The sequence below is a fragment of the Chanodichthys erythropterus genome, chromosome 7 (assembly GCF_024489055.1).
Source record: "Chanodichthys erythropterus isolate Z2021 chromosome 7, ASM2448905v1, whole genome shotgun sequence".
Classification (NCBI taxonomy): domain Eukaryota; kingdom Metazoa; phylum Chordata; class Actinopteri; order Cypriniformes; family Xenocyprididae; genus Chanodichthys; species Chanodichthys erythropterus.
The window spans coordinates 4,849,400-4,861,018 of record NC_090227.1 but is presented as its reverse complement, the minus strand read 5'-3'; the positions used below and the strand labels follow the sequence as shown (position 1 = coordinate 4,861,018).

General features: G+C 36.5%; 1 protein-coding gene across 1 annotated transcript in view; it reads left to right on the top strand.

Annotated features, from left to right (window-relative positions):
* Positions 1-1,893: 1,893 nt before the first annotated feature.
* Positions 1,894-11,619, top strand: part of LOC137023068 (segment polarity protein dishevelled homolog DVL-3) — a 39,377-nt gene continuing 29,651 nt past the window's right edge. Inside the window, exon 1 of the mRNA XM_067389660.1 lies at positions 1,894-2,369. Coding sequence (XP_067245761.1) covers positions 2,209-2,369 — 161 coding nt within the window. The 5' untranslated portion in view covers positions 1,894-2,208. The remainder of the gene's footprint in view (positions 2,370-11,619) is intronic.

The following is an 11,619-nucleotide window of genomic DNA, read 5'->3' as shown; positions in this document are numbered from 1 at the left end:
ACAATATCATGTTAAATACTGGATGGCTTGTGTTGATAAATGGCATGCAATTAATTTTAAAACGTATGATGGAGAAAATTCTGTATTACTGTTACTAAAAATAAAGCTGCATCTGATTATGCTATGTTAGCTGCTTCACAAAATAGTGTTTTTCTCTGAAGCATGGTAAAGCATGGTACTCGCAAAAAATCAAGAAAATTAGATTTAAGCAATAAGACTAAACATGTTGAGCTGTATAACAACAATTAGTTTTCTGTCTATAAATATATCAAAACAGTTGTTCCCTTGTCTATTAAAATGTATAATATGTCAGAGCGTCTTTGGTGTTTCCATGGTTTCTGAAACCATGAGGGTAACGCGATCATTTAGTCCATCTCTGCAAGATGGACATTTCAGGATAAGAGATGGACTAAAAGTGAACTCCCACACCTTACTGCCAGATTCTGGAAGATAAATTCTTCAAACAGTGGTACAAGAGGATGTGGTGCTGGTCCTTCAGGAGTCACTCTCAAGCTGTCTGTCTATAAGGCCTATAAAAACCCAGTCTTCATGTACTTTATAACACTTCAGCTTGTGATTCTTATTAAGAGCAGGTCGCTTTTTAGGATTCTTCACCTAACCTAAGTCTCTGAGATCCTGACACCTCACACTTCTGAAGACTCCAGGTAGGTTTCAGTACTGGGAAATGGTGGCGCTGGAGACTAAAGGGTTCCTGATGGTTTCACACTTAATTCTTCACCTTAATTCTTAATTATTTTGCAGTTAACGTGTCTTTTCTTCTCCAGCTGTTTTTGTATGACCCCGCTGACCCAATGAGCATTTCACTGTCCAATGGTCATGCTTTAACTTTGCAATTTCTAGTATTACATTAGTATTGCGTCCTTCTCATGAGTATTTAATAATTTTTGACTTTTCAGTCTGAGTTAAATCTCTTTTTTGGCTCATTTTATCTGTAAAAGAAAACCTGCCTAATAATTCTGCACACCTGAATATAGGGCATTTTTCATTTCCAGCCTTCATGAACAATTATATATCACTTATAAATGATTAAAAACAATATTAATAGTAGTTATTAAGATTGATGTGGATTGGAATTGGTAAAATGTGCTTGGAAAAAAAATATGATCAGAAAATCAACTTGCCTAATAATTCTGCACACAGTGTATATAACACTGGCCTAGTGGTTTTTGGACATTTTACTGCAAAAATCTTACATATTGCACCTTTAAAGGGACTTACTAAGTAAATACTCAGTATTTCAGGGAGGGTGGTTGACATTAAAAAATGTGACAGTGCAAAAAATGATCCTAAAATAGAAAAAATATACATCTGACATAATTATTTGACATATTTCATGAGATTTATAAAACCGTATAAAACGGATAGATCGTATAAAACAGAATTTACCTCATAAAACGCAAGTCATGTCTGCTATATTATTATGAAGTGAACAATATTTTCTCGTGCGCCTCCAGAGGTCAACCGCTGAGTTGAACAGCTGTAACGTTACATGAACCGTTTCATCCTCTAGAGGGCGATATCAGCGCACTAATAATAAATCAATAGTCTTTGATCGTCTTCTTCAGGTAAATCACAGCAACAAGACACTCAGATGCAGATTTGTTGGAATACAAACTCACATCCCCAACATATTTAGGAACATTAAAAAATAATTTACCAACCTATTTAGTTTAGATGCAGTAAAAAAAAGGCAAGTTGTTCTATTGAGGGATTAATATGCAGCAGCAACAACACGACTTAACGGCTCCTTGCGCAATTGAGAAGATTAAATACATTTATAGGCTAGCAGCCAAAGAAGAACAGTGTAATATTTGTATAACTCGTCCTGTAGAGGGAGCGCAGTGGTGTATCGATAGGAGGGGCTATCTCACATCGGCCGACAGTTGTTTCCAAAGGACAGAGAAGAGGAAAAAGCAACAGTATCCATAGGGAGCCCAGAGAAGACCAACCTGCACTATTCTTTCGCTTCATTTTCGCATCTATTACTTCTATATTCTGCTATTAGATAGATTTGTGTGACGTACGACCGCACGGATACTCCTCTATCGGGTTTTATTGTCGCTGACTGAAGAGCGCGCGGAGGTTGAGAGTGGACAGAGGCGCGCTCGAGCGTTCAGCGGTGGAAGCGGGAAGCGCGCGCCGCTGTGGGGCTGATGCGCGCGGCCTGTCCCTCAGCAGCGGCCCGCCATGGCGGAGACCAAGATCATCTATCACCTCGACGAGCAGGAGACTCCCTACCTCATCAAACTGCCCATTCCCGCTGAAAGCGTCACTCTCGCTGACTTCAAAAATGTCCTCAATAAACCCAACTACAAATTTTTCTTCAAATCCATGGACGATGATTTCGGGTAAGGCACAATATGCATGTTAAAAGACAATAAAACCCTTTCTGTCAGTGAGTATCGTTAACGTTACCTCAGACTGACCACTTTTAACGGCTTTATTTTGTTATTCACAAACCTTCCGTCGGTTTCTCTCACACAACCTCGGCTCTGATTTAATGTGTGTATTCGTATTGTTTCCAGGTCATTGTAAACGGTATCAGACAGGTAATAAACCGTAGTTTCCAGCACAAATACGTCTATTGTGTAAACGGTGGTCTTTAGATACAGATCTGGGGAGAGGAGGCTTTATGTGCTTTGCTGTTCAAAGTCTGCGATGGTTTTAGATTATGTAAAGGAAGAGACATGCTTTAGTTCAGTGACAGTTCAGGTGTGATCCCAGACTGTGCTTAACTGTCCACGTTTCATGTTAAAACAATGACTGACAATAACATATGTATAACAAGATGTAATTATAAAGTATTGCTTACATAGTGATTACTCATGTAATTGCCCTGTGACATTAACAATGCAATGTAAAGTGTGAATGAAGAATCATCTGTCACTTTAGCCAGTGAATCCAGTTTCCATTCCCACTGACATGGAAAATCTGGATTTTAATTGTGCTTTTCATGGATAGTGGATAAAAAATTTAATACGCTTTAACTTTCATATAAATAAGGAGAATGCATAAACAAATTCTTTATCCAGTAATCAGAAATGACTGGAAAAGACATGGATATTAATTGGTCAAAGCTGTGAGAAACTTGACATTCACATTTTGAGATAGAGAGAGATAAACTGTAACTCATAAGAGCGGACCTCGTGTTTGAAATAATCTTACATTCAGTCTCTCTCATCATCATCTTCAACTGTTGACACACTTTCTGATTTGCACATGATTTTCACACTTAATCAGCTCTACTTTAAACAATAAAACCAATTCATTCCTGTATATCTGGCCTAATTCAGGACTTGTTACCCTTTCAGGGTTCCCACAGTCATGGAAATATTAAGGAATTTTATTTCCTGTCATGAAAATGAACGAAATACCCACAAAAAGATGAAAAGTCATAAACAAAAGCTTTCTATAGCGACCAGTGTTGGGGGTAACGCATTACAAGTAACTTGAGTTACGTAACTTTAATGTACTTTGTGTATTTAATCTCACTTTATTAACCAATCTCTTTGCTGCTGACCTTTAATGATGTAATACAACCATACTAATAAGCAAAAAATATTTTAGATTAGATTTGACAATAATAGTGTTGAACTTCCTTCTATATTCTCTTCTTTAGTCCAGAATGGCAGCACAGCTGAGCTGCGCCAAAGTCCCTTTAAAGTAGTCATGAAATCAAAATCAACCCTATTTACTTTGTTAGTGCATATTACTAGTCTTGTTGTGAACAATTAATCCGTGCAAGTTAATACACAGAAAAAAATAGTTTGTCGTGGTAATCTTTAATCAAAATCTGAAAAGTTACTTCCAGTCTGGAATGGCGTTCCTTCCCTGATGACGTCATTTTGACGGCTTTGGTTGAAAACGCTTAAACCACTCCCCTCCAACCGTTAGTCTGCTATGAGCGAGAGACGGAGAGGAGGAGCGCTAAAATGAAACCCTGCCCCTATATTCAATATTCCGTTTCTCATGGAAATACATCACAACACTGGAGAAAAGTCGTTTGGAACTTCCGGTTCACGGGGACTTTAAGACTTTAAGTCATTTCACTCGCAGCCATCTTTGAAACGCCTCTCAGGCATGCAAGTGCAGCTCCTATCTCTTTGAATGGGGAAACATCAAATTCTCCAAAGCTGTTTGCCAAGCTTTCAATTAAATTTCATATTTGAAATCAACAATGAAATCTGACAACAACTGTCTCATAAATTTTGTGTCTAAATGTTTGAATCATGACAAAAAACTGTATTTTCAGACTGGATCAAGCTTATGCGCATGCGTAGTCCTAAGTGCGTGTCTCTATAGGAGGCGCGCGTCTGACTGTTTCTATAAGAACCGGAGCTTTTAACAGCTGCTGCAGTGACGCGATGACTTTACCAATTAGCGATTGGCTCTTAATTAGAAAGCGGGACTTATTCCGCCATGTGTTGCGCTTTCTCCCATTCAAAACAATACGAGTATTCTGTAGTCTTTGGCTGCGCCCTCTACTGTACAGGCGTAAATATGCATTTTCTTCTGCCTGAGGTTAATACATTTCACTTTTGGTGTGAAAGGACCTTTACATTTGCCAAAAATAGAAGTTTTGTATTGTTATTAAAAAACAAGCAAGCAAGCCCAGCTCAGGTGAGAAAAAGTAATGCAAAAGTAATGTAACAGATTACTTTTCATAAAAAGTAACTAATGCAATTAGTTACTTTTTAGTGAGTAACGCAAAATTGTAATGCATTACTTTTACAAGTAACTTTCCCCAACACTGATAGTGACTATATGTGCATCTCAAAAAATATTTCAAAACTCTTGGTGAGTGCAATGAATTATTTTTTTAAAAACCCTTATACGCTAAAACTGATGACTGGAAAAGCCATGGAAATTCATTGGTCAAAAAGTGTGGGATCCTATCTGTCATTATTTACATGCCATTGTTTCAATGCTGCTTTGTTTATAAAGCAGCAGGCTGTACATTTATATGCAGGAGTTTTAAAAAATGACTTCTACCACCACCCCCAGTGGTGCAGCAGTCTTTCCACTGTTTATGAGAGGTAAAGTGCATTTTAGTGCTGTTGCGCACCTCCCAACGCATGTGGCTGAGGTCTGGAATGCTGACTTGGAAACAAGGAAACACTTGGGAATCATGCTCACTGATCCTCTGAACAGATTTCCACAGTCACTGTTAAGCCACAAAGAACAGTGTCATGTTGCGAAATTCAAGTCCATGCGATCTGCTTTTTGTTTGCTTTTCTTGGCATGCCAGAAGGTTCTCCTTTAGATGCCAAGCTACACAAACCTCTTTGCGCACACACAGACCCATCCACCACCTGCAAAACAGGACCCTCCTAACACATTTTCTCTGTCCACGTTGCTTGTTTGTATCAATGTACTGCCCAAACCAGCTCATCAAGGTGAACAGCCAGCCATTGTTCCATACCCTCTGGCATAATCACTTCCAGACTCCACACTGCCATGCCATGATGCAAAACAGGCCCGCTTGATTCATGCCCATGTGATTCCAAATCAGAACATTATCTGAATTCATCTCGGTGATCTGGAACAACAGGCAAACTAAATGAAAGAAGATTAGCGACAAGTTGTGGTTGAAGCTTCTACATTACAGCTTTACCTAACTGATTGGCAGGTATGCTTTATTATTTAAAAAAATAGCTTATGAATCCCTCAGTTTCTGTCTCATATGAATGTGAGAAGACCACCATTTAAATCACAGGATTTGACACATTATGATAATTCACAGATTGCAGGGCATCGTGATCTGATTATCCTGCAGCTTAGTGCCTGTAAATATCACTAAAGCAGAAGTCATGATAAATGAGGCCAAATGCACAAGCATTTGTTTATCTAAAAGGACTTAGTGTCACCAGCACCAAGGCATATATTGGCTTTTTTGTGAGAAGACATGCTAATAAATGTCATGCATTACTGATATGTTTTTTAATTTATTTAAAATATAGCAAATAACCTGAGCAATATGAAGTGTTAAAGTGATAGTTCACCCAAAAATGAAAATCTGTCATCATTTATACTTGTTCCAAACATGTGTGAGTTTCTTTATTCTGTTGAACACAAAAGAAGTGACCAGACAGTTGACGGTAGCCATTGACTTCCATATTTTTTTTTTTTTTTTACTACTATGGAAGTCAATGACTACCGTCAACTGTCTGGTTACCAACTTTTTTCAAAAATATCTTCTTTTTTAGTTCAAGAGAAGAAAGGAATTCATACAGGTTTGAAACAACTTGAGGGTGAGTAAATAGTGACAGAATTTTCATTTTTGAGTGAACTATCCCTTTAAGCCGGATCAATATTATTACATGGTCAAGCGTGTTTTTAAACAAAGAGATTTGTTAAATGTTGTTTTTTTTTTTTTTTAATTTTTAACTTTTTTTTTTAGCTTTTTCTTTGGTCCTACTATAGCATCCACACTCCTGCAGTCAGATGGCTATGTGCTGAAAATTGCCACCTAATTAATATTCATGAACTAGGCTGATTAGCAGAAACAATTTTCACTCAGAAATTGCTAGTAAATTTTACAAACAGTTACAAAAAAAGGCAAGACATTGAATTAAACAACATTTTGAAGTAGAAAATCTGAAATGGTATTTTCTGGTAAAACATACTCCAATAATCATTGTTTTATTTATAACTTTGAAAAATAATTTCTTTTATAGTGAATATGATATAATTTATAATGGTCTGAATTCAACATATCTGAATAATTAAGGCACTAATTTATGGCTGTGTTGATGATAAAAAAAAAAAGCAATGTATATTAATATTAAACTGAAAAAAAAAAAAAAAAAACGATCCTAAAATGAATTGGTAGCCAATGTAGTGAAGCTAAAACTGGAGTGATATAAAATATCTGTTATAAAACGGTTAGTTCCAGTCCTTGATTCTGATCTGGTCAATAGCTTCTGGTCTATATAGCAAAATAGTAAAATTGGTCTTCGATACTGACTGACTCACTCAAACAGTCTTTGCCTGACTTCTCCTAGTCTGTTTTTGGTTGATCTCCTTGGGATGACGCATTCTGTTGTTGTTCACGGTCAGGGACTATTTTTTCCAGTGGAAGGAAGGCTTTTAGTACTTGTACTTTATGGAAGTTGCATCGATATATGGGTTATTGATGAAAATTTAACTAAAATTTCATTTTTACTAAATGACACTTTTGGTTATACCAAATTATCATATTTTCAAACAGTGCTAACAGGCTGATATCTAGCTAGCTAGCAAAAGGACAATCAAACATTTTATATTTAGTACAAGTTTTTAAGATATTACAACATTTTCCATGTTTTATAGCGGTTGTACCGAATGACCTGATGTTTCGGGATGTGCATGAGCAAGTGAAAACATGAAAACTTGTTCATAATAATTTTTTTTGAGTTTGGTGTCATAAGACTAAATCTCACATCAGTGAGTCTGATTTCTGTTTTCATGGTGTCTGTCTCACATAACCATCAGCTTCATGCTTCAGTGAGAGGTGTAGATTATGATCATATGAAGCCAGCAGTAAAACTTTATCCTTTCAAGCTACTTTTTAACCCTTTGTATTAACACACATATGCATACATGCTCATTATTAACAACATTACATTGTTTCTCTACACGCTGACTTCATCCAGTGGCAGGAATGTGGCGTTATGATGATGTAGCATGAGTGTGTGATGAAGCTGACATCACTGATGTTTCATCAGTTTCAGGGAAGCAATCAGACTTTACGGTTTCATGTACTTGTTCTAGTAAAAAAAATAAGAATGACTGTTCTGTAAGAAGGTGCTATTTATGAGAAGAGAGATCAGGAGTATTTGATTAAAAGGGTCACTAAGTTTTCATTCAGATAGACCTAGATATTGTGTGTGTGTGTGTGTGTGTGTGTGTCGGCCTCTCTCTTGGGTCTCTCTTATAACAGCTGTAGGGCCAGTAAGGCCATTAGCATCATGATCATCATTTTAGTACAAACACACACACACACACACACACACACACCGATTTCACAGACAGATGGAGGATTCTGCTACAGTAAAGCTGCTCACTGGTGAAACAGTAATAAATGGAGATTCAGAGAGTTTTCAAGTTTTTTACATGGCATGCATCAATCAGGACAAAAGTATGTTTTTCCCATAAGGAAAGTCATTCATGATTTCTTTTTTATTTGAAACAATATATGAAATTACAGTAGTATTATATATTCTCACATCCAGTTCTCGAGCTGAACTCAGTTGGTGAAAAACATATTTTTGATTGTCATTATTATTATTATTATTTTTCAAAAGTTAGAGTTAAAGGAACAGTATAGCACAACAAAACAAAACACCTTCACTGACATCATTTTCAAAAATAAAATGCTACACAAGTGTAGAATAGGAGGACAATATTCAACAGAATAACCCCATATTCACAATACCTGTCATGATCATTAATTGCCATGCAAATAATTGTGATTGATGTATTTTTTTTGTACTTAGAATTGAATATAATAATAAAAAACCTATAATAGTATTTATATTATGTAATATAATATGTCCATTTCGTATTAATGCTTAAATTTCACTTATTTGGTCAGTGAAATTTAAACAGCACAATTATTGTGGTAATGAGCTGTGATTAAATTAAATAACCATAATCGGATGCTTAATCAATAGTTGCGACAGACCTATATTCACAGACATTTGAAGAAAGAAAAAAAAAAAGAAAAGTGCAAGGAATCATTAGCCTTGTTCATTATCATGGAAGCAAAGACTGAAATGTTTTCTTGTTGCACTGAGAAGGAAATGACCCATCAATTGTAAAATTATAAAGTTGATTGTGTTGTCACTGTTGGATTTCAATTACAGAGATCATTTCTCAGGTCATGTTGCTGAATTTGATTCTGTTGGTTCTCATCGAGCAGCACAGCTGGTAAACTTGCGCACATACAGTAGACTCGCTCTCAGCATAATGCATCTGCTTATTAACTGTTTGTTTTGGAGATTTGTAGTGGACAGATTGTGAGATTGCGTGTGCAGGATCAAGAACGTGGTTTGTAAGTTACACAGAGTATTTAACCATCTTTGATACAGAAGTTGAGATTTCCAGTTTATGTCGTGAATAAAAAATGTGTGAGTGGTCAGTCTGGCAAACGCAAGCAGCAGAGAGCTTTTTACTCACAGGCCGACTTGTTCTCTCTGATGGAAGTGATGTTCCTTTAAAGAAGACTGACCTACTTTCCCTGCTTTATTTTCCTGTCTTGTCCTCTCCCTAGTGCACGTATGAGTACAGTTCTTCAATTGAGTTGGACAGTATTAGCATATTGTATGTGTGTGATTTCCATGTTTTTTAGCATTGTGTGTATTTTGGGTCTCTGTGGATTTTATTGCATCACTGGCTCATTGTCGGACGTTTCAGGATTTGGACTGCGTCTCTAAGGCAGAGGATAGAAAAACGAATGATGGATGAGCACTTTTGGAGTGCTTACAGCCCTTTCTTTTCAGTCTCATCTATTGTCATTTTCTCTATATTCTCTTTCTCCTCCTCCACATCTTCTGCTGTGGGAGTTCAGGCTTGTTTTCTGGACAAAAATCTAATCAACTCTGGCTATGAAGAAGGAAGGCCTCTTCATTAGAGATCGGCTCTGCTTACAAATCAATGGGCCTGTCTACACACATGAGCCATCTGCACACACTGCCCCAATTCCACTGGGCTAGTCTGATGAAGGCTCTGTGTTTGTGTGTGTGTGTGTCTGTGTGCAAGTATTGGTGTACTTTTATTGCTAAAGTAGATTGAAAAGAGACAAAGAAATGTATAAGACACAAATGCTGGTATGATGACATTATTGTGCTTGTAACGAATGAGGTAGATCTTTGACTGAAACAGCTGGAAACCCCCTCAAAACTGTCAAAAGATTTCCTGTCAGTCAAACCAGATTTGTTGTCACAAGAGACAGTTTGAATGTCATGTGGGGAAGGGAGGCAGATGAGGAACTCATTGAATCTTTCTGAAGAACCTTGCAAAGGTGTCACTGAGCATAGGCTATTTCATTCATTTAAAGGGTTTTTAGTTCACTAAAAATGTTGTTCCCATAACAAAAAGGAGATATTTTGAAGAATGTTCATGCTGCTTTTTGCCAAATGAAAGCACACAGCTCATTTGATGTTAATTGTCTTTAATTACTAACATTTGTACTAATAATGCACTAACATTTAAATTAATTTGATACAGTGGCATGCACTGTTTTTACATTAAAAAAATACTAGCATGTAATTGATTACACTGTTGACCCTTCCCTTACACCTAACTATACCACCAAACATGTCCCGTACCCATATCCCACCTCAGTATCAGCAAGTTTTTTTGCAATACACCTTGAACCCAAGAAGTACATTGTACCAAACATTTTTTACATAGTAGTTAAAGATACCTAATATAAAGTGGGACCTTATGTATAAACTGACCATGGTCTGTAAACTTCAAATAGGACAAAAAAACTTACCATAACATTATCTATATGACACATGAACCCACTGTGCACTTTGTTATTTGAATTTGAGTCATTCAGTCATATTTTTGTCCAGAAGTTTCAAATAAGATCTCACTCACACTATTCACCTTATATTCCCAGAAAGCTTTCATATGGCTTCTGGAGAAACTTAAAGTTGGCATAAAATTAAAATTCACCCTATTTATTGTCTAAATGCATGTTATAGACAATTCATCCGTTCATGTTTTTTTTTTTTTTTTTTTTTTTTTACGTTTTTAAAAAAGTAAACTCGTAATGTTTAAAGGATTAGTTTACTTCAATGAAAATTTCCTGATAATTTACTCACCCCCATGTCATCCAAGATGTTTATGCCTTTCTTTCTTCAGTTGAAATGAAATTAAGGTTTTTGAGGAAAACATTCAAGGATTTTTCTCCATATAGTGGACTTTACTGGGGTTCATTGGGTTGAAGGTCCAAATGTCAGTTTCAGTGCAGCTTCAAAGGGTTCTACAAGATCCCAGCTGAGAAATAAGGGTCTTATCTAGAGAAACAATCAGTTATTTTCTTAAAAAAATAAAAAACCACAAATGCTCATCTTGCACTGCTCTGCGATGAGCCATGTAGAGCGCTTTGAAGCTGCACTGAAACTGACATTTGGACCTTCAACCCATTGAACCCCAGTAAAGTCCACTATATGGAGAAAAATCATGGAATGTTTTCTTCAAAAACCTTAATTCCTTTTCGACTGAAAAAAGAAAGACTTAAACATCTTGGATGACATGGGGTGAGTAAATTTTCATTCTGAAGTGAACTAATCCTTCAATCACAATGTCTCATTTGATGATTATTTAGTCACTTTAACCCGCCCCTGCAAGCTCACTTACATCTGCCTAAACGTTTGAGCACCACACCCACATCTCAACCTCCAATCAACAACCAATGCATAAAACCAAGTCCATGCCATACATTTGTTCTTTTTTGATAATCTGTTACACTTGGATGTATGTCACAATATAGAAGAAAAGATCTGTTGCTACTTCTGTTTCTTTGTGTCTTTACACAAATTTAATACTGCATTTGTTGAACTTTTTCATAATCTTGACCTGATGACTATAAGCTTTAGTACATTT